Here is a 25,934-nt window from a genome sequence, read left to right on the forward strand (position 1 = left end):
GTTGCTCTTTTGTAGCTCCGGAGATTTAATGGAGTTCTCAATTTAGTAATATTGTTTAGGAAAAAATAGAAACGAGAGACAATTGTTAAAATACATTAAGAATGTGGAGCTGTAAAGTTAATGGAGATACCCTAAAAGATGTTGGGTAATTTTCAACCCAGCGTTGGGTCAAAAATGGACAAACCAAAGCATTGGGTTATGAATTAACCTTTGTTTTGTTGTCTTAACCCATTGTTGGTTCAATTATAAACCATTTGCTGGGGTTAATTTAACCCAACCATTGGGTTTGTCCATTTTTGACCCAATTTCTTAGTGTGTGTATACAGTATTCTAGATGTGGGTAAATGTTTGCGTTGAGAAATCCTTTTAATCTCATTGATGTCTTGGAGAAATAACCGAGACCTCTTTTTTATGGAACTCGGTATTATGCACATGCATTTGTGCAGGCGATGTATGATGCAGCCATGCAGGAGAAAATGGACTTGCAGAACGATGCAGAGGCATGTCGGAGGAAGATGTCCAATGCTGTGGCGCTTATTGACGGACTTGGCGGAGAAAAGGTTTGCAAGTGCTCTGCATAATTCAAGGGTTTTGGCTAATAATGAGAGCTCTTTGACCTTTTACTTGAAAAGTTCTTTTACATTTATGTTACATATACATATATGTTATATGAAAGTGTATATCCATATCTGTGTTTCAGGTCCGCTGGACAGAGAGCAGTTCTCAGTTCCAGAGACAAATCAAACATCTGGTGGGGGATGTGTTACTAGCCACTGGATTTCTGTCATACTCTGGGCCTTTCAATCAAGAGTATCGCAACCTTCTCCTGCAAGAGTGGAAGAAAGAGATGAATACCTGCCACATCCCCTACAGTGAGGTCTGACTGCTTTTCTGTGTATAGACATATGCTGGTTGAATGTGATTGATCTCACTGTATTTCAGTGTCTTGTCCCATTAGACATTGAGGCCAATTTTTGCAAAATGTACTGTAGAAGAAAATGTCAAAATAATTTGTTATTTATCGATAGATTGATCAATCCATTCTGTAATATTCTGAATATTTTCTCCTACAGAACCTGAATTTGATCAGTATGCTGGTGGATAATGCCACTATAGGAGAGTGGAACCTGCAGGGTCTTCCCAACGATGACCTGTCCATCCAAAACGGCATCATCGTAACCAAAGCGTCTCGATATCCTCTGCTCATCGATCCACAGGGTCAGGGCAAGAGCTGGATCATGAAACGTGAAAAGAAAAATGACCTACAGGTTTTCATCACCAGTATATTACTCTATATATTGGTCCAGACATTTTTGTGATTATATATAGACAACACTTCTTTTTTTTTAGGAATGTTTATACTTTTTTGCTTTCAGGTGACATCTCTAAACCACAAATATTTCCGAACCCACCTGGAGGATTGTCTATCTCTGGGCAGACCTCTGCTCATTGAAGATGTTGGAGAAGAGCTTGATCCAGTGCTGGATAACATTCTGGAGAAGAACTTCATTAAAACTGGAAAAACTTTTAAAGTAGGTCACGTGACTATCTGATTGTACTGTATATGACTCGTGTAAAGTTTTAAGCGTCCTGGGCTTTATACTTTCGTTTCTCCTAGAGCAAACTAAGATTTTTGTTATGTTTCTTTAGGTTAAAGTAGGAGACAAGGAGGTGGATGTAATGAAGGACTTTACTCTCTACATCACCACTAAACTGGCCAACCCCGCATACAGTCCTGAGATCAGCGCGAAAGCAGGCGTGGTGGATTTTACTGTCACTATAAAGGGCTTGGAGGACCAATTACTCGGCCGGGTCATTCTCACAGAGAAAAAGGTAATACTGACATTGAGTGGTCAGAAGTGTGCACCCAACAATTTAAATAAACGTTTAAAAATGTGTTTTACTTGACTTTTAAAAAATAACGAATGGGTTTTCATTCTGGATGGTTGCTCAAATATTCTGAGTGGTTGATACAGTAAGTGCTTGCTTATTGACAAAAGATCCCACGCACAAGTCACGTGATTTGTGGTATCATGTGTGTATGTATAGCATAAAGATTGGTAGTCGCCAAAGATGCTTTATCTACCATGTACGAGCACTTATTGTGAGGTTTTCCTTAGCAAGTGCCATTTTGTGTTGAATAGAAACTAATTGCATAGTCCCAAAGTTTTTGACGAAATGTTTTTCATTCAAGGAAATGGAGGCCGAGCGTGTGAAGCTTTTGGAGGAAGTGACATCAAACAAGAGGAAGATGCAGGAGCTGGAGAACAATCTTCTGTGCAGGTTAACAAGCACTCAAGGCTCTCTGGTGGAGGATGAGTCTCTTATCGAGGTACTCAGGGTCACCAAGACCACAGCAGAAGAGGTACCGCCTTCAATTACGATGACTTGTTGTTTATTAAAAATGTGAATTTATTGATTTTTGTTCTGTTTTTTATTGTTAAAGCAATAAATGGGCTTGATGACTTAAATCTCCTCCTTTAGGTGAGTGAAAAGCTAAGAGTGGCTGCAGACACTGAAATTAGAATAAACCTGGCACGAGAGGAGTACCGTCCAGTGGCCACCAGGGGGAGCATCCTCTATTTCCTGATCGTGGAGATGAGTCTGGTCAATGTCATGTACCAAACCTCACTCCGTCAGTTCCTGGGCATCTTTGACATGTCGATGGAAAAGTCACCAAAGTCTCAGATTACAGCTACTAGACTGAACCACATCATGGAGTACCTCAGTTTTGAAGTGTTTCAATACACAGCTCGGGGACTCTATGAAAACCACAAGTTCCTATTTACGCTGCTCTTGGCTATGAAGATAGACCTACAGGCCAAAACCATTTCTCACACTGAGTTCCAGACATTTATTAAAGGTTTTGATCATTTCCTGGTATTAGCAAGCAGTTCGCTTTCTGGAAAATTTAGACTGAAATTTGTTCACTAAATTGACATTCATCTTTTCAGGTGGAGCTTCTCTGGATCTCAACTCAGTCGAACCCAAACCAAAGCGCTGGATCCTGGACATGACATGGCTGAACTTGGTGCAACTGTCCAAGCTACCTCCCTTCACCGCTCTGCTAACACAAGTGAACCGCAATGACCGGGCCTGGAAGAGCTGGTTTGATGAGGCCGACCCAGAGGAGGCCCCGTTGCCTGATGGGTACGAGAGTCAGTTGGACGCGTTTCACAAACTACTGCTCATACGCAGCTGGTGTCCCGATCGCACCATTGCACAGGTAAGTTTGTCAGCATGCCGGTGTATGTCTGTAGTTAATGCTCCGTGATCTCTGACCTCACACATGGGTTTGATTCATAGAACTTTTGTGAAGACAAATAATGGGAAGTTTATTTTATTTCCCTTGAAATACAATGGGATGCATTTTAGATGTTGCCCTTTTTCCAAACAATGAAGTGTTGAATTTAATTTATTTGTTAAATAAAACTTTTATTTTGTACTTTGTGACAGGCTAGGAAGTACATCGCTGAATCAATGGGAATAAAGTATGCCGAGGGAGTGATTCTGGATATGGAGTCCATGTGTTCTGAGGGTGAGAACAGAACACCTCTGGTCTGCTTTCTGTCCATGGGATCTGATCCCACTGAGAACATAGAGAGACTCTCCAAATCAAAGGTGCAAAGAACTCTTTCTTTTTCCATTATTATGCCATTTCATTGAGCATCATTATTTAGTAGTATTACAGTATCTATTCCGTGACCTTTTTAAAATCCATGTTACACATTCGTTTTTTCTTGAGATTTAAGCATTTTTCACTACGTTAGTCTTGTTGGTTTCTAGGGTGTTCCTTGCAGACCCATCTCTATGGGTCAGGGACAGGAAGTGCATGCACGACGGCTTCTGGCTCAGAGCATGTCTGATGGAGGCTGGTTACTTCTGCAGAACTGCCATCTAGGGTTGGACTTCCTGGATGAACTTTTAGAGACTGTCACCAACGCAGAGAACATCCAAGACAGCTTCAGGTTATGGGTGACCACAGAAGTTCACCCCAGGTTTCCTATTAACTTCCTGCAGTCTTCCATTAAATTCACCAATGAGCCTCCACAAGGTGTGTCAACCAAATAATGTCCTGTTTTATTACTGACAAGATTTTAAACGAAATCTAAAAAATCACTTTCTTTATACTTAGTCCAGCGTTTTACACTGCATCCTATTCATCGCGTATTTATCTTAATTGGTCGTACAAGAAATGTATGTGTAATATCGGCACCGGCCAACATGACTTGAAGTACCTAGATCATCATTTGTTATTAGTTTAGCTTGGAATGTCACAACTAGCCAATCAGAATCAAGTATTCTAGTGCTGTGTAATAACATTAGACATTAGATAAGGTCAACACAAACATGTCATTATGAGAAGCAAAATAAGGATGAAAGGCTAAGCATGAATTATTATGTTAATGGTGTGTACTGTGGTGCAGGGGTAAAGGCCGGACTCAAGCGCACATATAACACTGTGACTCAGGAACAGCTGGAGATCACCAACATGCCTCAGTGGAGACCCCTGCTCTACGCCGTGGCCTTCCTTCACACCACAGTCCAGGTCAGCTGTTAAACCGCATCACAGGACATGCTTATCAATGCTTATAGTGCATTTAAATGGAATGATGTTCAGTGGTCATTTTTACAAAAACATTTTTGTGATTTCTAGACTTACTGTAAAACTACTAAATATTAGTTTACAAATGGCCAAAACCATTAGTCAGTATAAGTCAGCGTTATTATTTCTGCAAAAACAGCGATCTTTTATCTTCCCAAAAGGAGAGACGCAAATTTGGTCCACTTGGCTGGAACATTCCCTACGAGTTCAACCAGGCTGATTTCACCTCCAGCATTCAGTTTGTGCTCAATCACCTTGATGAGGTGGACGTTAAGAGAGGGGTGAACTGGAACTGCTTGCGGTACATGCTAGGAGAGGTACTGTGTGGATGTATCTTTTTATATTGAATGGTCATTACAGTGTTTATATGAATCCAATGATTAATGTTAACTACACAGCTGTAATTGGATCCATTATGTCACTTGATTCGACAAGCTGATTATAATCAGTTTATTTTTGGTTCATGTTGGTTGTGTAGGTGCAGTATGGTGGACGGGTCACAGATGACATGGACAAGCGTTTGCTTAATACATTCGCACGCATCTGGTTCAGTGAGAACATGTTTGGAGAAAAGTTCTGCTTCTATAAAGGATATACTATGCCAAAGGCCAAGATACTACTGGATTACCACACACACATCGATATTCTGCCCTTGGTTGACACGCCTGAGGTGACACCAAATACTCAAGACATATTCTGTTTTTAAGTACTTTGAAGCTTCTATTTAACCCTTTGATAATCTCTTTTTGTTAAAAAACTTCAATATCAGCAAAATCACCAGTTCTGATTGATAGACAGTAACAAAGGAAGGCTTAACAAAGGGGAACATTTTTGTTAACAGAAGATCTAAACAAAGTTAATTGATTTTTTTATAGGTTTTTGGCCTCCATCCCAATGCTGACATCACATATCAGACAAACATGGCTAATGAAACCCTGAACACCATCCTCAACATCCAGCCCAAAGACAGTGGCGGCGGAGGGGGCGAGACCAGGGAGGCAACTGTCCAGCGAATGGCCAATGAGATGCTGGAGAAACTTCCTGCTGACTATGTGCCCCACGAGGTGAATTTGACTTATGGGTCACCTGCATAGAATTTTGTTTCAAAGCCCACATTTATGTGTTACTGTATGTATTATGTTTAGTAATACTCATTTACTTTCAAAATGGTGGTAACCAGCGAAGTGCAATGTTTTAACCAGGCTTTGCCATAACCTGTGATCTTATTAAATTCGTTGGTCTTCTGTCTCTTTTGACTAAAATTTCAAATTTGTAAATTTCTTTACTTTATCGGAATCGTATGAAACTTTGTGACTTTTGTCTTAGTCTTAGTCAAACTTTATTATCCCCGAAGGGCAATTTATTTCACAGCCAGCAGTAAACCATATGAAACAATGACAAGCACCATAACACACAAACAAAAAAAGAACAATGACTTCCATTAATAATGTCCATAAGATTATTTGTAATTTAAAAAACCGATGGCAGCTGGTATAAAAGATTACTATGTGCACACACAAAAAATCACGTGAATCTAAAATGTAAAAACAAAAGAGTCACATTTGTACTTGGTCAAAAATGGCTGCCATAGGAAATGAATATTACATAAATAAATAAAAATATTACCGTACATAAAACCATACCCAATCCAATTTAGGAAAATCCAATTCCCTAAAGATCCAAATTCTAAAGTAAAATATATTATTGAACAAAAATGTATTACATTGATTTTACTGAAATTATTGGGTACCACCCAATTACATTTGAGTGATGTAAGTGTGACTTCTAAATGAGGAGCACCAGAGGGTGAAATACCGTATTAACCATAAACTGTGAATTGTCTTTGTGTAGGTGAAGCATAATCTACAAAAAATGGGTGCATTACAGCCCATGACTATTTTTCTGCGTCAGGAGATTGACAGAATGCAGCGTGTCATCAAGCGTGTGCGTACTACTCTCATTGACCTTAAACTGGCCATTGATGGTGAGTTTTTTACATTTGTACTCAAACAAAGAACGCATTCATATTTCTGATATTGAAAGAAACACCAACAAAATAAAAAAAAACAGTTGTATTTGTTTTTTAACACAATCAATTTTGTATAATTCTAAGGGACCATAATCATGTCCGAAGATCTCCGAGATGCTCTGGACAGCATGTATGATGCTCGTGTACCAAAATCCTGGCAAAAGATCTCTTGGGAATCTGCTACCATTGGTTTCTGGTTCACTGAACTCCTGGAGCGGAATCAGCAGTTCCACAACTGGATATTTAATGGTCGACCTCATCAGTTTTGGCTCACAGGATTTTTCAATCCACAGGTTTGGTCAAGATGGCCACCAACTCACAAACTTTATTTAAACTTCTCTACACTTCTTTTTACTTATTAATTCAGTGCAAATTGAATCAGCTTCATACTGATTAACAGTCTGTTATGTATTGAAGGGATTCTTAACAGCGATGCGTCAGGAGACCACTCGAATGAATCTAAATAAAGGATGGGCTTTAGACACTGTCGTCCTACTTAACGATGTCACCCGCATGATGAAGGAAGATGTCACGGGCCCTCCGCCTGGGGATGTGGGCGGAGTCTATATATATGGCCTATATCTGGATGGTGCTGGGTGGGACAAGAGAAACACAAAGCTAATAGAATCACCTCCAAAGGTATAAAACAAAAGATTACGAAAATACACTACATGACCAAAGTACCAAACTCTACTAATGGTTTATAACCATTGAACCATGTGTGAAACTGTAGTTTAACATGCAGTGAGCTTCTAAATCAAAGTCTGAATTAATCGATCATGTTATCTGTGCATATAGAACAGCATTACATTTCTATTTGTGTTGGCAGGTTCTCTTCACACCTATGCCAGTGGTGCATGTTTACGCAGTGAGCAGCACAGAACCCAAGAAGCCTCAGTCCATTAATCTGTACTTGTGCCCGGTGTACAAGAAACCAAGAAGAACAGACCTCACCTACATCTTCTCACTTCTGCTCCGGAGCAGCCAGAATCCAGACCACTGGACCCTGAGAGGAGTCGCTTTACTCTGTGACTGCAAATAAAGCCATGTTAAAATAATTAACACAAAATGAATTGACATAATATGATCATAATAAAAATTAAAAAATATTTATAATAATGATAAACCAAAAGCTATTGATGTTGTTGTCTGTTCAGAACTTTAGAACTGCCTGTCATGGTGTTTTCTATATTTTGGGGGCATTGTTGTGGATTGATTCATTATAGGAATAAAATGGACACACAATAGCATCTAATTTTGCATCTTTTACTTTTAAAATCTTTAAGCTCAAATTGTATATGATGTTTACTTACAATAATGCAAAATGTATATTATCCATTCATTTCTTTTCAATGCAGGGCAAAATATTTAAAAAAAGGCTTCAACTAAATAGTGATGTTTAATCGCTAAAAAGTTCACAAACAACTTTTTAAAAAGTTGATGTTTGTTTAAGTTTATTTATATGTTTTATAGCGCAGAAAGACACCGAAAATTGTTGTTTACAAATGACTTGTTTACCCAGTTAATGCGTAATAATTCAAATAAAACATCAAATTAAATTATATCATTCATCATCGGCAGCTGATGTTGAATGTCAAACACACAAATATATCAGAATATAGACCTTTTTTTACTGTCAGCTCTGTGTAGGCCATGATAACGCCGGCCTTCTGACCTTTCTGTGGTGGGACAGGTGCTGCTTCTTCTGTGGTCCCCTGTGCTCCTTCCTGACCTTCAGACATCTTTTTCAGCTTCGCCAGCACGGTCTTGGTGATGGTTTCCTTGAGGTTCCCTATAGTGTTAGCAACACGAAAGGTCATGTGATCAATCCAGGGAACACTGATAAATGTTTAGCTTGAATGCACTGTACGTCACTTTGAATAAAAGTGTCTGCCAATGCAAATCATTCACTTACATCATAACACCACTATACCAAAAATATTTAAGAATGCTTTCTTGCAATATCTCATATATTTATGATGTTAACAACGTTAAATACAGGTTACGTTGGTTTTGTTTTGGGTCGCCGCGCTGCTCGCATACAAGCTCATGGACACCAAGGAAAGATTGGCACATAGGTAAAGATATAATATAAGGATATAATGGATTTTTAATTATTTATTCATATGTCTTCACAACATTTGGAATACACTGTCACAATCTCATGGCAATTTGCATCTGTTTTATAATGTGGGTAATTTGTATGAATTTTTATTATCATTTGCACATTTTAGTGATCTCCGGTGACAGTTGAAGCTCTCACTACTATCTGACTTCAAAAGTTGCATAAAGGTTTAAATAAATAAATGTGTACACCATCTGCACAAAAGAAGTACATGTGAAATAGTAAAAAAAAAAAAAATATTGTGCTGATAATATATATAATTTTCCTTAAATTGTTGTACTTAGTATAGGAAAATATAATGAGTTTGATTAGCATAATCTTAAACACTGGAAACAGGTCAAAGTCTTGTCACACCAGACAAACATGTTTTGCACAAGCCTTTAAAACAACCAGGAAGCAACTCTCCAGATAAGAGAAACTGAAACTTAAGCGCTGTTAAGGTTTGTACTCGTCTCTCTGTCCGTGTGTTTGTGAAAAATGGCAGAAGCCAGTATTTCTGTGGCTCAGGATCAGTTCACCTGTTCAATCTGTCTGGATCTGCTGAAGAATCCAGTGACTATTCCCTGCGGACACAGTTTCTGTATGGACTGTATTAAAGACTGCTGGAATCAGGAAGATCAGAAGAGAATCTACAGCTGTCCTCAATGCAGACAAACCTTCACACCAAGACCTGTTTTAGGTAAAAACACCATGCTGGCTGAAGTGGTGGAGAAACTGAAGAATACAAGACTTCAATCTTCTCATGTCTCTGCTCATTGTTACGCTGGATCTGGAGATGTGGAGTGTGACGTCTGTACTGAGAGAAAACTGAAAGCAGTCAAGTCCTGTCTAGTGTGTCTGAACTCTTACTGTCAAAATCACCTCGACCAGCATGAACATTTCTTTAAAGGTAGAAAACACAAAGTGACTGATGCCACTGGACGACTACAAGAAATGATCTGCAGAAAACATGATAAACAACTGGAAATCTACTGTCGTACGGATGAGCAATGCATTTGTTATTTGTGTACGATGGATGAACATAAAAACCACGACACCGTGACAGCTGTGGCAGAGAGAACACAGAAACAGGTATGAACTCACAGAGATGAAATAAAGTGAAAATTGAAAGTTATCAAAAACACAGACAATTTAAATATTCATTTCCACACTGGTCTTGATATGTAAATGTCTGTTAAATGTTGCTGTTTATGGTTTATTTAATGTTTCAACAGACCCTTTTGTTAGAGACACAAAGAAAGTTTCATGAGAGAATTCAGGAGAGAGAGAAGGAGCTTCAGGAGCTGAGACAGGCTGTGGACTCTCATAAGGTGAGTTTTGAGCATCTGCTGGATGAGAAGTTTCAGATCCAGTGAGGAATGAAGTGTTTGTTCAGTTTTAGTCTCAGTGTGTGTCACAGGTTGCAGTAAGATGTGATTGTAATGTGTGTTTGAACAGCGCTCTGCACAGACAGCAGTGGAGGACAGTGAGAGGATCTTTACTGAACTCATCCGCTCCATAGAGAGAAGCCGCTCTGAGGTGACACGACTGATCAGAGATCAGGAAAAGACTGCAGTGAGTCGAGCTGAAGGAGTCTTGAAGCGTCTGCAGCAGGAGATCGATGATCTGAGGAGGAGAGACACTGAACTGAAGCTGTTGTTACTCACAGATGATCACATTCATGTCCTGCAGGTAACAGATCTCTGAAATACAGAACATTGATCATTTATATGCTCTTGTGAGAGTTCTTTCCTCGATTTACTGGAAATTAAAACTAATGGTTTTCTTTGTGTTTTATGTTTTCTCTTCATGTGCTTTTGTCTTGTAGAGTTTCAAGTGTTTGTCTGTGGCTCCTGGATCTTCAGATGTTTCCAACATTACTGTCAGTTCTCAACTCTCTTTTGATGAAGTGAAAAAATCTGTTTCTGAACTAAAAGAAAAACTGGAGGATTTCTGCAAAGAAGAGATTGAAAATATATCTGGTGGAGGTAAAGTATTTATTTGTCTTGTGTGATTTAATATCACAAACTAAAGCATATTTACCTCAATATGAAACATTATTGAATACTAATGATGTCTGTTTATCACAGTAACATACACTGAAATCATTGCTTACAAAGAACTGAAGACAAGAGAAGAGTTCCTGCAATGTAAGTTATAGTTTATCCCTCAAACACACAATGTTTGTTTACTGGAGCTACTGCACATAAAAACACACATGTATAAACTTTTCTTTGACTTGTGCTGTCAAAGGTAGAGAAAGAGCTTCAGTATAATGTCATAGTAAAGCAATAAGCCCCAAGAAGCAGTGGGTTACTGGGGTATTTTACAACGGCTTAGAACTCCGCTCAGCCAATCAGAATCAAGGACCAGAACTGACCATTTTATAATAAGGCTTTAATCACATTTGACATGTAAAGTGCCATATGGTGCCCCTCAAATATTAAGAATTGCAATTATAGAAACAAATGATTTACATTAAGAATGAGAAAACATGTTAAAAACAGAAACTGTAAATCGTCTGTTTATGTGCTGTTGTTACTTTCTACTGGAACATGTTGCCTCAGAATAATACTGAAGCATGAAATATTATTCATTTTATTTTCATTAGATTCCAGTCTGTTCTCTCTGGATCCAAACACAGCTTATAAAACCATCAGTCTGTCTGAGAACAACAGTGTGGCTACATGCACTAATACAGTCCAGCAGTATCCTGATCATCCAGACAGATTTGATCACTGGCAGCAGGTGTTGTGTAGTGAGAGTGTGTGTGGACGCTGTTACTGGGAGGTTGAGAGGAGGGGTGGTGTGGGTATATCAGTGTCATATAAGAGCATCAGCAGGAAGGGACAGGGCTATGAGTGTGTGTTTGGATTTAATGATCAGACCTGGAGATTGCACTGCACTGACTCCACATGCTGCTTCTGGAACAATAACAAACACACTGATCTCACTGCAGTGTCCAGCTCCTGTAGAATAGGAGTGTATGTGGATCACAGAGCAGGAATTCTGTCCTTCTACAGCGTCTCTGACACAATGACCCTCATCCACAGAGTCCAGACCACATTCACTCATCCTCTCTACCCTGGGTTTTGGATCAATTCAAACTCAACAGTGAAACTCTGTAGTCTAACAAGATTAAAGAAACAGAGATTTTATTTTGACCCACATGATTAATTGGTAACACTGAGATGTTAAAAGTCTCTTATTGTCTATTTAAAACGTAAATCCTTTTACTGAAACTCTTATCAATGCATGTCATTTATTATCAGATATTTCTGGTTAGATTGGTCTAATGATGGTTGTGGTGTGTTAGTGTTCTACTAAAATATCATTGTATAAGACCAAGCGACACAGTTTGTGTTTGTTCTGATTTTCTTTTTTGTCTGATTCCTCTTGGGTTCGGGAAAGTTTGAGGTACTGGAGCCCTTTCATATTTAATCCTGATTTGCTTTTTCTTCTTTGTTAAAGTTGCTTTATATTTCTAAACAGAATGTGTGCTACATTATATAACTGTTACTATTCAGTAGTCTATAGTTTGATGCTGTATAATGGTTTGACATTATATATATATTAGTTCACATAAAATAAAGAAATAATTATTTCAACATGCAAACTGCAAAATGTCTCTTGTCCCCTAATGTACATCTAATATACCTCTTGTGACATTTAGTTGTTTGATTTATTTCTATTTTTAATTTAAGTATCAAACAAGTTCAGTGGAACAGTTAATATAAGGCAAAAATTAATTAAAATTAATAAAAGTTAAGTTATTATTATTCATTGTCACTGGTGTTGAAAGTGTTGAAAAAGTATTTTGAAAATACATAGTTCAGAAAAGTATTTACACAATCAAAACAGAGAGGTTGTCTGTTCAAATAGGATTTCCCCACATTAAAAAAGCATATTAATGTTTTTTTTGTTTGTTTTTAAGTAATGTATCGTGTTGTCATGATCCCCAGTCACATTTTCTAGTCTTTTTACCGTGTGTGCTTCTCAAAGCGAAGGCTGCGTACTAATATGGCTGCTATACATCATCAAGCGTCGTTGAAGGATATCTCCATCCGCTTTCAGCCTTCATCGTGTGCTCCTCATTTAACCTCTTTTGTAAGTTTTGTAAGTGTAACCTTTATGGCCTCAAATCATCCACGATCCTTTGCTCACATTACCAGAACATCACGAGAATCAAGTCTGCACAAGCTGAGCTAGCCCAATTTTGTTATAAAATATAGAACAAAATGTTTTTAGAGATGAAGATATTTATGTTTTCTTTTATTTTGTGTAAATTAATCACATAAACTGCCCATATTATATATGATTTACATTCAGTATTTGGTGTTAATGGGAAGTTGAAATACCGTTTTGTGGTGATACATTGCATTATTTTCAATTTCTCTCTTTAAACTTTTCATGCCGTGACCATGGAGGCAGAACCATTTGTGACATTGACATAGACACTTACTATGTCTCATTCAAGCATTTATTGTTGAGGAGGACTGTATCCTCAAAGCCTCAGAAGGTCTGGTCTAGAGAGGACATAGCCTGCGGAGGACGCAGCCTTGCATTTGAAAAGCACCCCATCTATCACCAGCGGGAAACTTAATTTCCCATAATCCTCCACGGCCTATCACCTGCACCTCCAGCCCTCTTGAACACCGGTCACCTCATCACCAGGCACAGTATGAAGATTCTCTCCACACACACATTTGGGGACTGGTCTCAAGACTATATCCATATACGAGTCTCCAACGGTAAGTTTAGAAATATTTCATGTTCTCTCCAGTGAGTGTGCACTCCGCTCACCTGGACACTCAAGAGTCAGCTCTGAGGTCTGTACTCTTCCCCGTCTCACCTCGTCCACGGCCTCCATTCATTTACATTTATACATTTGGCAGACGCTTTTATCCGATGTAATAAACTTTTGAGCAGTTTGTTTTTGTCAGAGTTGTATTATACATTTGTTTCTGACTATGTGCAAAACCCTGAGATCGAACCCATGACCTTGGTATTGCTAGTGCCATGCTCTAACCACTGAGCCACAGGAAAGCTCATGTCATCATACCATTATCCATCAGAACTGCAAAAATGTACTTTATTTACCTGCTTTAACTATTTTAATAAACCGCTGTAATAAACTTTTGAGCAGTTTGTTTTTGTCAGTCATTCTGTGACTGGTGTGTATTGTGAGATGCTATTAGAGTATTTGATTAGGAGCCTCCAGGACCGGAGCTCTCCATCTCTGATTTATGTTGACTCAGAAAATGCATCTTTAGTCACTGAGAGGCTTTGTGTCACGAGGACTTTACTTGTACAGATGTTTATTGAGTGCCAGATGTTGCTATATAATTGTTTTTCTACTTGACACAAATGTTGTGGGCCAATTCGACTGTGTGTACCATGTACTAAAAGTCTGTACTCTTTTTTTTTATGGGAAGGCACATACTTTCTGTAACAAGAATATGCAAGTGTCTGGATGTACCAACACAAATAAAGTAAATGTTGTTGCCGAGTTACTCATGTTGTGACGTTAACTATCACACACATCAAAAACAACTCTTCCTTGTATTTCAACTTTTATTTATTTGTTATTTCATATGGAATATAATATATTATTTAATGTAATATTTCAGTGACGCATCACTAAACCGCAGGCAAAGGATCCTCTGCAATATTAGCTGGAAACATGAAGCTGCAGATTTTTTCTGGAAGTTGTAGACAATCCAGATATTTTTATTTATGTGAACTCATATTTGGGACATAATTCTGAATACTATTTAGGACAGACAGTCTGTGAACTGGGATGCATCAGGTTTTGCATAAGCTTGTATATGAGTGCAGAGCACAAGATATACATCAAATAGTAAACTTTTTTTTTACAATTTTATAATATTTATAATATAATTTGGAATTAAAAAGTTGTATTTAGTTTGAAAAATGTAAGATAGAATGAGTTGGATCAGCATAATGTTAAACACTAGAAACAGGTCAAAGTCTTGTCACTGTCATGATTCTGCCGCCTTTTGTCATGTTTCTGTTTATGTTCCCGTTCCCTAGCTGTTATGATTTGTTACCCCTTCGTGGGTTTTTGTTTCTTGTTTGTTCTTGTATTAAAGTCCTTGTTAACCCCTTACCCGCTGTCTGCACCTGGGTCCTCCATTCCTGTGTGTCCTTGTTCCCTCACCGTTTATGACAGAATGATCCAGCCATAAATGGACCCAGCAGACAGAGGGATCGCAGCGGGATGGGTCGATGCCGCCGGGCTCCCCTCCAGGGTTGAAGCCGCCGGACTCCCTTCCAGGGTTGAGGCCGCCGGGCTCCCTTCCAGAGTCGGGACCACCGGACTCCCTTCCAGGGTCGAGACCGCCGGGCTCCCTTCCAGTGTTGAGGTTGTCGGGTTGTCCTGTTCCCGCCACAGATCCCTGCCGGCATCCCAGCTGGTACCCAGGCCTGTCGAGTCGACACCCTGCCCTGTCCTGTCGGTGATCCAGCCGGTGTCCCAGTTAGCTGCCCAGCCGCCAGAGAGCGCTGCCCAGCCGTCGGAGAACGCTGCCCAGCCACCAACTTCCTGCCCCGTCTCGTCGACATCCAGGCCTGCACAGCCGGTGACTCAACCAGTCTCCCAGCCGGCACTTCAGCCAGCCATTCCAGTCCGGTGCAACCGGCCATTCCAGTCCGGTGCAGCCGGCCATTCCAGTCCAGTGCAGCCGGTCATTCCAGTCCGGTGCAGCCGGCCATTCCAGTCCGGTGCAGCCGGCCATTCCAGTCCAGTGCAGCCGGTCATTCCAGTCCGGTGCAGCCGGCCATTCCAGTCCGGTGCAACCGGCCATTCCAATCCGGTGCAGCCGGCCGTTCCAGTCTGGTTCAGCCTGCCGTTCCAGTCCGGTTCAGCCGGCCTTTCCAGTCTGGTGCAGCCGGCCTTTCCAGTCCGGTGCAGCCGGCCATCCAGTCGGTGTCCTTGTGGACTTTTTTGGACTTCCTTGTTCCCCTGTTTTGTCTTGTCTGGTTTGTGCCTTAGGGAGGGTCAGGATGCCGCTCCTTAAGGGGGGGCTTCTGTCATGATTCTGCCGCCTTTTGTCATGTTTCTGTTGGTCTAGTGGCGGGATCATGGCAGAACCCCATGTTTCATGTGGAGAGAGATATTTTGGCACGGATGGCCTGCCATACTCTCCGGTCTCTCTTTGTTCCCACCCTCTCGTTACCTCGTTATTGCTTGTAATGATTTCATCCCCCACAGCTGTTCCCTCCTGATTTGTCCCCTTATTTAATGCCGCTGTGTCTTCTGTCTTGTGCTGGATCGTTGTCGTTTGTGTGGTGTGTTTTGCCATGTGTCCTTGTCACCCGCCGTGTCTTGGAGTGTATGTAAGACTAGTCTAGTTAATTGTAGTCATGTCTCATGTAATATATAGTCTAGTCTAGTTAGGGTAGTGAGTCGATGTTCCTGTTTATGTTCCCGTTCCTACCCTAGCTGTTATGTTTTGTTACCCCCTCGTGGGTTTTTGTTTCTTGTTTGTTCTTGTATTAAAGTCCTTGTTAACCCCTTACCCACTGTCTGCGTTTGGGTCCTCCGTTCCTGTGTTTCCGTGTCTGCCTCCGTTTCTTGACAGTCACACCAGACAAACATGTTTTGCACAAGCCTTTAAAACAACCAGGAAGCAACTCTCCAGATAAGTGAAACTGAAACTTAAGCGCTGTTAAGGTTTGTACTCGTTTCTCTGTCCGTGTGTTTGTGAAAAATGGCAGAAGCCAGTATTTCTGTGGCTCAGGATCAGTTCACCTGTTCAATCTGTCTGGATCTGCTGAAGAATCCAGTGGCTATTCCCTGTGGACACAGTTACTGTATGGAATGTATTAAAGACTGCTGGAATCAGGAAGATCAGAAGAGAATCTACAGCTGTCCTCAATGCAGACAAACCTTCACACCAAGACCTGTTTTAGGTAAAAACACCATGCTGGCTGAAGTGGTGGAGAAACTGAAGAATACAAGACTTCAATCTTCTCATGTCTCTGCTCATTGTTACGCTGGATCTGGAGATGTGGAGTGTGACGTCTGTACTGAGAGAAAACTGAAAGCAGTCAAGTCCTGTCTAGTGTGTCTGAACTCTTACTGTCAAAATCACCTCGACCAGCATGAACATTTCTTTAAAGGTAGAAAACACAAAGTGACTGATGCCACTGGACGACTACAAGAAATGATCTGCAGAAAACATGATAAACAACTGGAAATCTACTGTCGTACGGATGAGCAATGCATTTGTTATTTGTGTACGATGGATGAACATAAAAACCACGACACCGTGACAGCTGTGGCAGAGAGAACACAGAAACGGGTATGAACTTACATCAGTAAAGTGAAGACATTAATCAGGAAACTCTGGATTTATAATATATATTCATTTCCATAATTTTGTTGTAACATTGCACTTTGTTGCATAATGTTTTTAACAGACAGTTTTGGTAGAGACACAAAAAAAAATTAATGAGAGAATCCAGGAAAGAGAGAAGGAGCTTCAGAAGCTGAGACTGGCTGTGGACTCTCATAAGGTTAGTAACCTTATACGGTTCACTTCGCATTGCTTCGCTGTCGCTATGGAAAACTCCTGTTTTATCCAATACTGAAGCCTTGGTTCATGTCTGTAAAATCACAGATCAATGGCGTTCAAACCAGATAGTTAACGCTGTGCTGCTTGCTTAAATAAGTCGGGGCCGAACGCTGGTCAGTACCATATTCAACTGAAGTGAGATGTAAAAACTCACTGTGTGCAAGGGTGCAAAATGTGGTGGCTGCTAGTTGTCTGCCAAGGGAAGAACGAGCAGCAAGACAACTTGAACGCTGGAACGTATCCCACTTTCGCACTAAGGACCACCTTGCTGTAGTTAGGACAGAATTCCAGACAGGACATTTCTACCAAAAAGGCATGCAAGTCGCTGACTCGCTTAACTGAAGCCAAAGTTAGAAGAGGGGTGGATAAAACAGGAGTTTTCCATAGCGATACAGTGGAATAGGGATGGGTACCGAGAACCGGTACATTTTTGGACCGGTACATAATTGGGTCGATACCAGAGTATCGATAAGCTTCATGACAAACGATACTGTTATCGATACTTGCGTTGTGTGTATTCGGGTGTTAAATGGCGAATTAGAGGCTGCTACCTGTCATTTTCCATCCCTGAATGATGTCCGAATAGCCGAAGTTTGCTCGACGTATGTGTGATATCTAGGAGGGCCATATGATTTCCGCAATGTATTTGTAATCTGCTTGTTTTGCGTGTTTATGAGTGAAAGAGTGGCACGGTTGCGCTTGTAGAGCTTTCAGCGTCCGCGTTTCACAACTAGGAATCTTCCGTCAAACACCCCTTTACGGCAACCCGTCAAAATAAAAGTCCTTTATTTGAGAACAAGTTATAACATTGTTTTTAATAATTCGGCGTATGTTTACTTACTTTAGTAAATTGAAGTAAATGTGCTAGTAAAATGATAAAAACAGTACATATAATTAAAAAATATTACTTGCTTAGAAAATAGTACTTAAATTTATGTAGACCTAAAACCAGAAAGTAAAAAGAAATATGGTCTACCAGCCAAATAACCATGGTGATGTAAAGTAAATATGTTGAATTACATTATGATGTGCTATGCACATGCTAAGTGCCATAAGTGCACGTTTTGTTATGTGGCATTTTCTGTTTGCTCAGAAGCATTTGTAAACTGCAGTTCTAAAGCTCAGCTGTAATCAAGAAACTTAACATGTTTTTTTCATCATTCAATCTTTTCACATCATGTGTTTTTGCATCAATTATAGAGCGAACAGTATCGATAAGTACCGGTATCGATAAGCAGTATCGATATCGATAAAATCTTAACGATACCCATCCCTACAGTGGAATGAAGTGTTTGTTCAGTTTTAGTCTCAGTGTGTGTCACAGGTTGCAGTAAGATGTGATTGTAATGTGTGTTTGAACAGCGCTCTGCACAGACAGCAGTGGAGGACAGTGAGAGGATCTTTACTGAACTGATCCGCTCCATAGAGAGAAGACGCTCTGAGGTGACACGACTGATCAGAGATCAGGAAAAGACTGCAGTGAGTCGAGCTGAAGGAGTCTTGAAGCGTCTGCAGCAGGAGATTGATGATCTGAGGAGGAGAGACACTGAACTGAAAGGGCATATGTTGGCAGCATTCCCCATTCACCCTCCACGTACCTTGGTGAGTACATTTACATTGTAGCATTTGGCAGACGAACTTTTATCCAAAAGCAGACTTATCAGTTGCAGTTTATAAATTGGCTTTGAGTATGTAGTTGTGAATCCGGATCGAACCCTTTGACCTTTGCAGTGCCTAGACGCAATGCGCGCCTAATCCATAAGCGTACAGGAACAAGACATTGATGTTTATATTTCCTTTCCTCTAATTAATTGTAATATTAAATGTAATGGAATGTATAATTAAGACCGTACTACCATCGAGTCAACTCCTCTTTCAAATATGATTGCTCAATAAATGACCAGCTTCAAATCTCTCCTACTGATTAATTCGTCTCAGTGGATGCTACAAAGTACACTCACCTAAAGGATTATTAGGAACACCTGTTCAATTTCTCATTAATGCAATTATCTAATCAACCAATCACATGGCAGTTGCTTCAATGCATTTAGGGGTGTGGTCCTGGTCAAGACAATCTCCTGAACTCCAAACTGAATGTCAGAATGGGAAAGAAAGGTGATTTAAGCAATTTTGAGCGTGGCATGGTTGTTGGTGCCAGACGGGCCGGTCTGAGTATTTCACAATCTGCTCAGTTACTGGGATTTTCACGCACAACCATTTCTAGGGTTTACAAAGAATGGTGTGAAAAGGGAAAAACATCCAGTATGCGGCAGTCCTGTGGGCGAAAATGCCTTGTTGATGCTAGAGGTCAGAGGAGAATGGGCCGACTGATTCAAGCTGATAGAAGAGCAACTTTGACTGAAATAACCACTCGTTACAACCGAGGTATGCAGCAAAGCATTTGTGAAGCCACAACACGCACAACCTTGAGGCAGATGGGCTACAACAGCAGAAGACCCCACCGGGTACCACTCATCTCCACTACAAATAGGAAAAAGAGGCTACAATTTGCACGAGCTCACCAAAATTGGACAGTTGAAGACTGGAAAAATGTTGCCTGGTCTGATGAGTCTCGATTTCTGTTGAGACATTCAAATGGTAGAGTCAGAATTTGGCGTAAACAGAATGAGAACATGGATCCATCATGCCTTGTTACCACTGTGCAGGCTGGTGGTGGTGGTGTAATGGTGTGGGGGATGTTTTCTTGGCACACTTTAGGCCCCTTAGTGCCAATTGGGCATCGTTTAAATGCCACGGCCTACCTGAGCATTGTTTCTGACCATGTCCATCCCTTTATGACCACCATGTACCCATCCTCTAATGGCTACTTCCAGCAGGATAATGCACCATGTCACAAAGCTCGAATCATTTCAAATTGGTTTCTTGAACATGACAATGAGTTCACTGTACTAGAATGGCCCCCACAGTCACCAGATCTCAACCCGATAGAACATCTTTGGGATGTGGTGGAACGGGAGCTTCGTGCCCTGGATGTGCATCCCACAAATCTCCATCAACTGCAAGATGCTATCCTATCAATATGGGCCAACATTTCTAAAGAATGCTTTCAGCACCTTGTTGAATCAATGCCACGTAGAATTAAGGCAGTTCTGAAGGCGAAAGGGGGTCAAACACCGTATTAGTATGGTGTTCCTAATAATCCTTTAGGTGAGTGTATACTAGGCATGATGACAAAATTTCCAAACACCCCTAAACTCAAAATAGATCACATGACTAGACAGAGCTGAAAATTCCCTTTACGACGACACCTGAATTGTGAAAATCAGTTAAGGATTGCAAAAGTTATGATATTTAAAATAACGGGGAATATATAAAAATAGTATACATTAACTACAATAGAAGTCATGTGACCGAAAATGCTTATTCACACATTTTTGCTTGTAACTTCCTCATTTTATCAGATATTTGCATGAAATTTGAATAGAAGGTAGAATTTTGTTAGTTCTTTAAAATGAAATCATGAAAATTTACTGTTTTAGCTGGAATGGGCTAAATAGAACGAGTTAAATACAGACGATGTTTTTTTTTTTTAGAACGACGCCTGCAGCACATTCGCTAATCTACCCGCCACAAATGTGACTACATAATTTCCGCGATTTAGTAAAATACCTTCTCCTCTATGGATTTCGATGGAATTTCGTCAGTACCAAGATAAAAGCTATGTATTTATGTCCACCTAACTTTCAGTAGTGTCCAAAGCTTAGATGAAGCTCGCGGACCGGTTGAAAGCCACGCAAATCTTCCGAAAGTCGCGGTGACCTGAAATCACCTTAGGGCTGAAATCCCGAAGTGTCCAACGCAGCAGGGGTTTGCACTCGATGTAGTTACCGTCGTATTCAGGATAAACATACTCCCACCAGGCGGCCAGGAGTAGATATTGAATGACACACACATTTTAGTACTACGCAGTTTGGAACAGATTGTTGAGACAGAATGTTCGCCGCGAGTGGTTGCTATGTCATCATACCTACATATACAGTATACACATGTTTTGGGTCTGCCCTGAAGTTAACGATTTTTGGATACAGGTTTCCAGGACTCTAAAGGACATTTTGAAAGTTTGGTGTTGCATGTTGCCAAAAACTTTTCCTTCTAAATGATGACTCTCCCTACTCTTTCTCTCTCACTCAGAAAAATATGTTGTTTTGTGTTCTTACTGCTGCTAAGATAATGCTTGTCTTACACTGGAAACCTCCTCACTGTTTAGCTTGGTCTCAATGGATGCATTATTATTTGGACTTTGTGAATATGGAGCTCTCGGTGGCAAGGTTACATGGAGCTTCTCAGAAAACTATATCAGCCTGGCTAGATTTAATTTCAATAATCAAAGAGCGGTTGTAAGATATTTCTCATGTCTCATGTTTTTACTTTGCACTTTCATTTATTCTACATGACTTTTGTTTTGCTTATTTGTCAGACTATATATTATCGAACGCACTAGTGGGAGATTAGGGGTGATGTCGCATTGGGAATGTGGGAGGGCAATTTAGGGGGGAGGGGGGAGTGTTCAGAGGGATGTTTAATTTATTACTTTTTTCATGTATCAGACTTTGTATATTTTCTGAGATATTTTCAAAAGTTGATCACAAAAAAAAGTGAGTTTGGGGGTTATGCAGATAATTGGTGGTTTTCTTTGTGTTTTATGTTTTCTCTTTATTTGCTTTTGTCCTATAGAGTTTCAAGTGTTTGTCTGTGGCTCCTGGATCTTCAGATGTTTCCAGCATTACTGTCAGTTCTCAACTCTCTTTTGATGAAGTGAAAAAATCTGTTTCTGAACTAAAAGAAAAAGTGGAGGATTTCTGCAAAGAAGAGATTGAAAATATATCTGGCAGAGGTAAAGTAATAAGACTTGTGATTTAATATCACATACTAAAGCATATTTAAATCAAGCATAGCGTTAGTTCTGGCAGGTCACGTGAGTCTAGCTTGCATCAGCCGATCACATCAGGTGCAGCTAATCAACGTTAACACACACTAGACTGCATCCTATTTAAGTTCCATTTCTTTGCTCCTTATCAGCTGCTTAATCGTGCTGCACTCAAACCCCACCTCCATCCCCATCTCCTCCATATCTGCCTGTATCTGTCGGATCATTTAATTTAATCCTGTTACGCATCATGAACCGCTTTCCTGTGGCTCAGTGGTTAGAGCATGCCAAGGTCATGGGTTTGATCCCAGGGAATTGCACATAGTCAGAAACAAAAATGTAGAATACAGTGCAATGTAAGACGCTTTGGATAAAAGCGTCTACCAAATGCGTAAATGTACAAAATGTTCTGGTTCCCAAGGTGGAGGGACATGTATTGCTGTGCTCCCGCTGTGTCCATGCAAGGACGGGCTGAGAGTTTGCCCAGACCATTAAATATATACTATTGTTAAATATTTGACGACAGTGGTCCTGACAGAAATGAATATGAAACATTATTGAATACTAATGATGTCTGTTTATCTCAGCAACAAACATTGAAATCATTGCTTACAAAGAACCCAAAACAATGGAGGAGTTCCTACAATGTAAGTTATAGTTTATCCCTCAAACACACACAATGTTTATTTACTGGAGCTACTGCACTTAAATAAAAACATACTATAAATTTACTCTTGTTCAGTCAGTCATTACATTGATTATGAGGGATACGATCATAACAGAATTCAAATTGTAAAGTCACAATGATTGTTTCATAACGTTTTCATGTTTTCATACAATGTAATTGTTTTAGTTTAATTAAACTAATGTACTCTAGCAAGGGTAGAGATATAGCTTCAGCACTATAAAGACTTTTAATCTTAGGATTTTACATTTTTTTACCTTCAAACACATAAGGTTCCATATGGTATCAAGACTTGGTATCAAGTTGGTATCAAGATGGTATAAAAAAAAATTACTTTAAGAAATTATAGATATTCTGTTATATTTAGGTAACAGCCTACTGTAAGAACAATATATTGCCTCAGAATAATTAGATTCATACTTAAGAAAGCATTTTTGTGTGCAAACATGGATAAACTACTTAAAATTAAATAATATCCCTATCATTTTCGTTAGATTCCAGGCTGTTCTCTCTGGATTTAAACACACCATATGAATGCATCAAGCTGTCTGAGAACAACAGTGTGGCTACATACACTAATACAGTCCAGCGGTATCCTGATCATCCAGACAGATTTGACTTCTGGCTGCAGGTGTTGTGTAGTGAGAGTGTGTGTGGACGCTGTTACTGGGAGGTTGAGAGGAGGGGTGGTGTGGGTATATCAGTGTCATATAAGAGCATCAGCAGGAAGGGATGGGGTGATGATTGTAAGTTTGGATTTAATGATCAGTCCTGGAGATTGTACTGCACTGACTCTAAATGCTACTTCATTCACAATAGCAAATCCACCTATCTCACTGTAGTGTCCAGCTCCTGTAGAATAGGAGTGTATGTGGATCACAGAGCAGGAATTCTGTCCTTCTACAGCGTCTCTGACACAATGACCCTCATCCACAGAGTCCAGACCACATTCACTCATCCTCTCTATCCTGGGTTTTGGATCAATTCAAACTCATCAGTGAAACTCTGTAATCTAATGAAATAGAAGAAACCAAGATTTTTCAGCTAATAGTGTTTTATCACAACTTTGACCTTCATGGTTAGTAACAGTAAGATGTTAAAAGTCTCTTTTTTTTTAAAACCTCTTTAATGAAACTTTTTATCACTGCATGTCATTTATTGTTCAATATTTCTAGTCTAGATTGATCTAATTATGGTTATGGTGTAAGAGTTACTATTATACCAACATATTTTATGTAGGAACAAGCAACTAAGCTTAAGAGTTTATTCAGATATTTCAGGTATGAAGTGCTGGAGCCCTTTTGTATTTCATTCAAATTCAAATTCATTTTTTATTTTTATTTTGATGTACTTTTTATGTTTGCTTTTAAACAGTATGAGTGTCACATTACTAATATTAACACGTGTACCACCTTTAAATAAAGGAAATTGCCCTGCAATTACTGTAAACAAGCGCACGTTTACATTAAAAAACAATGGAAAGTGCTGCAGTGCAATAGGAATAACGCATTCTCAGTGAGATTCCTTTACAGTCTCTCTTTTTCATTCACACGCTTGTCCTGCCTCATTATTTTTCAGTGATAACTTCATTGAAGCAGCACAACGCAAAAATGCAATATGTTTTGAGTAGGAGTGTGATATGGCTCTATATCAGCATGGCTGTGATTAGTCCAGAGGCACAAGGCCACATGCCGATACTGCGTATGCAGCCCCTTCCTAGTGTTGGAATGACATTGGATAGAGCCCTTTTTCTGAAGCTCAAAGAAGTGCATCCATCCAACATAAAAGTAATCCACATGACTACACACGGGGTTAACACATGTCTTATAAAACGAGGTGTGAAACGATACATTCGTAAGTAAAACCTATGAATATTTTGAGCTTATTTAGTCATGGATAACATGAGGTTGTGTGAACTATGAATATAATTGTATTTTTGGGTGAACTATTCCTTTAAATACTTTTTAAATGATAAATGTAAATCCTGTGCAAAGACTGGCAAAGACTTGCTAATGTATGCAAATCCAAAAATAGACGGTCAATAAACTTGCTGTGCCAGAAGTAACTAAACTTAGTGTGCAAAACACTAAGCAGCATGGGCTGCCAGATGACAATGCGACACAAACCCAGGTCTGATCAACCTGCGGTGGGCCTCCCTTGGCTGAGGGTGTCTTGTGATAAAGGGCCGAAACACCCAAATGAGGCTGAGCTGCACAACTGACGATGTGTCGCATATAATCATTTATCCAACAAAAACACAGAGGATGCCTACCCGACGAACCAGTGAAACCTCAGACTTCCTTTCCTCTATTCATATTCTTGACTGCAATTGTTTGATTATTCAATGCATCCATTATCTGTTGCATACTCACAGCTATGGGTGTCCTGTAGGTGGAAGTAGTACCTCAGAATACACACGACAAAGAAAAGAGAAGAGTTAGTAGTAGTTGTTCACATGATAGCTGGCGAGAATTAATACTGTATTGTGTTATTGTACGGAGCTGTGGATGGATCTATGGTTGCGCAAATGAAGGCTGGCTGAATAAAAGAACCCAACTAAATAACATGCTTGTTTCCTTTTTTAAGTGTGTTACAGTACACTAATATTGTCTTAGTTCTTAACTAATTTTCAAAAATGATTTTTAATGAGATTTAAAATGTCAAAAAAATGATAGGGTGATTTACTGAGGGCACATGAATTTGAAAGAGAATGGCCCACATTTATAAGCTATTTACAATAAACGCTGCAGACTTCATGAAAAAATAGGCATTGTAATTTTTCATTTCACTGGGACTTTAAGACATAGATTTTGGACGTTAAACAATTGCCTCAAATACAAGTAAATGGACAAGCACAAGTACAAATCGCGTTGCGTGATTAATTTAGTACTCCTCCCATAAATGTTCTGTCTGGAAAGTAGTAAACTACTACAAATGCATGTACAGTAAGGTCAGCCGCAAAAACAACTTTTTAGTACCATATTTTATTTTATTATTTTTTGCTGCGTCTAATCAATTTGGG

The 25,934-nt window shown here is 39.7% G+C and overlaps 3 protein-coding genes across 4 annotated transcripts in view; all 3 read left to right on the forward strand.

Annotated features, from left to right (window-relative positions):
• The window catches only part of dnah5l (dynein, axonemal, heavy chain 5 like), a 29,985-nt gene extending 22,119 nt beyond the window's left edge, over positions 1–7,866 (forward strand). The window contains exons 62-79 of the mRNA XM_057322023.1: positions 447–560; positions 701–877; positions 1,074–1,268; positions 1,377–1,532; positions 1,651–1,833; positions 2,195–2,365; positions 2,485–2,863; positions 2,955–3,226; positions 3,457–3,621; positions 3,787–4,054; positions 4,428–4,549; positions 4,768–4,923; positions 5,085–5,276; positions 5,482–5,670; positions 6,458–6,590; positions 6,720–6,928; positions 7,053–7,274; positions 7,465–7,866. Of these exons, the coding sequence (XP_057178006.1) occupies positions 447–560; positions 701–877; positions 1,074–1,268; positions 1,377–1,532; positions 1,651–1,833; positions 2,195–2,365; positions 2,485–2,863; positions 2,955–3,226; positions 3,457–3,621; positions 3,787–4,054; positions 4,428–4,549; positions 4,768–4,923; positions 5,085–5,276; positions 5,482–5,670; positions 6,458–6,590; positions 6,720–6,928; positions 7,053–7,274; positions 7,465–7,677 (3,516 nt within the window). The 3' untranslated portion in view covers positions 7,678–7,866. The remainder of the gene's footprint in view (positions 1–446; positions 561–700; positions 878–1,073; positions 1,269–1,376; positions 1,533–1,650; positions 1,834–2,194; positions 2,366–2,484; positions 2,864–2,954; positions 3,227–3,456; positions 3,622–3,786; positions 4,055–4,427; positions 4,550–4,767; positions 4,924–5,084; positions 5,277–5,481; positions 5,671–6,457; positions 6,591–6,719; positions 6,929–7,052; positions 7,275–7,464) is intronic.
• Positions 7,867–9,096: 1,230 nt separating this feature from the next.
• On the forward strand, positions 9,097–23,907 carry LOC130546760 (tripartite motif-containing protein 16-like protein). Of its 2 annotated transcripts, none has more exons than XM_057322172.1 (6): positions 9,097–9,831; positions 9,975–10,070; positions 10,198–10,431; positions 10,568–10,727; positions 10,830–10,889; positions 11,351–14,237. In XM_057322172.1, exons 1-6 carry the CDS (start codon positions 9,238–9,240, stop codon positions 11,914–11,916), a joined length of 1,710 nt encoding a protein of 569 aa, XP_057178155.1. In that variant the 5' UTR covers positions 9,097–9,237; the 3' UTR covers positions 11,917–14,237. The 2 variants fall into 2 exon arrangements, with proteins under 2 accessions (XP_057178155.1, XP_057178156.1); XM_057322173.1 differs by lacking the exon at positions 11,351–14,237 and adding an exon at positions 23,849–23,907 and having other exon boundaries at positions 9,102–9,831.
• Positions 16,399–25,458, forward strand: LOC130546761 (E3 ubiquitin/ISG15 ligase TRIM25-like). Its single transcript, XM_057322174.1, has 7 exons — positions 16,399–17,066; positions 17,185–17,280; positions 18,702–18,933; positions 20,632–20,641; positions 22,037–22,194; positions 22,815–22,874; positions 23,407–25,458. The coding sequence occupies exons 1-7, from the start codon at positions 16,473–16,475 to the stop codon at positions 23,934–23,936; spliced, it is 1,680 nt and encodes a 559-aa protein (XP_057178157.1). The 5' UTR covers positions 16,399–16,472; the 3' UTR covers positions 23,937–25,458.
• Positions 25,459–25,934: the final 476 nt, after the last annotated feature.

The sequence above is a fragment of the Triplophysa rosa genome, linkage group LG23 (assembly GCF_024868665.1).
Source record: "Triplophysa rosa linkage group LG23, Trosa_1v2, whole genome shotgun sequence".
In the NCBI taxonomy this organism is placed as follows: domain Eukaryota; kingdom Metazoa; phylum Chordata; class Actinopteri; order Cypriniformes; family Nemacheilidae; genus Triplophysa; species Triplophysa rosa.

Excerpts from the sequence above, each read along its gene's own strand:
- LOC130546760 (XM_057322172.1), top strand. The coding sequence starts at position 9,238 with ATGGCAGAAGCCAGTATTTCTGTGGCTCAGGATCAGTTCACCTGTTCA. Across the intron at positions 10,071-10,197 it reads AGGCTGTGGACTCTCATAAG|CGCTCTGCACAGACAGCAGT; the intron begins GTGAGTTTTGAG and ends GTGTTTGAACAG. Across the intron at positions 10,890-11,350 it reads AAGAGAAGAGTTCCTGCAAT|ATTCCAGTCTGTTCTCTCTG; the intron begins GTAAGTTATAGT and ends TATTTTCATTAG.
- LOC130546761 (XM_057322174.1), top strand. The coding sequence starts at position 16,473 with ATGGCAGAAGCCAGTATTTCTGTGGCTCAGGATCAGTTCACCTGTTCA. Across the intron at positions 17,067-17,184 it reads CAGAGAGAACACAGAAACGG|ACAGTTTTGGTAGAGACACA; the intron begins GTATGAACTTAC and ends TGTTTTTAACAG. Across the intron at positions 22,195-22,814 it reads TGAAAATATATCTGGCAGAG|CAACAAACATTGAAATCATT; the intron begins GTAAAGTAATAA and ends TGTTTATCTCAG.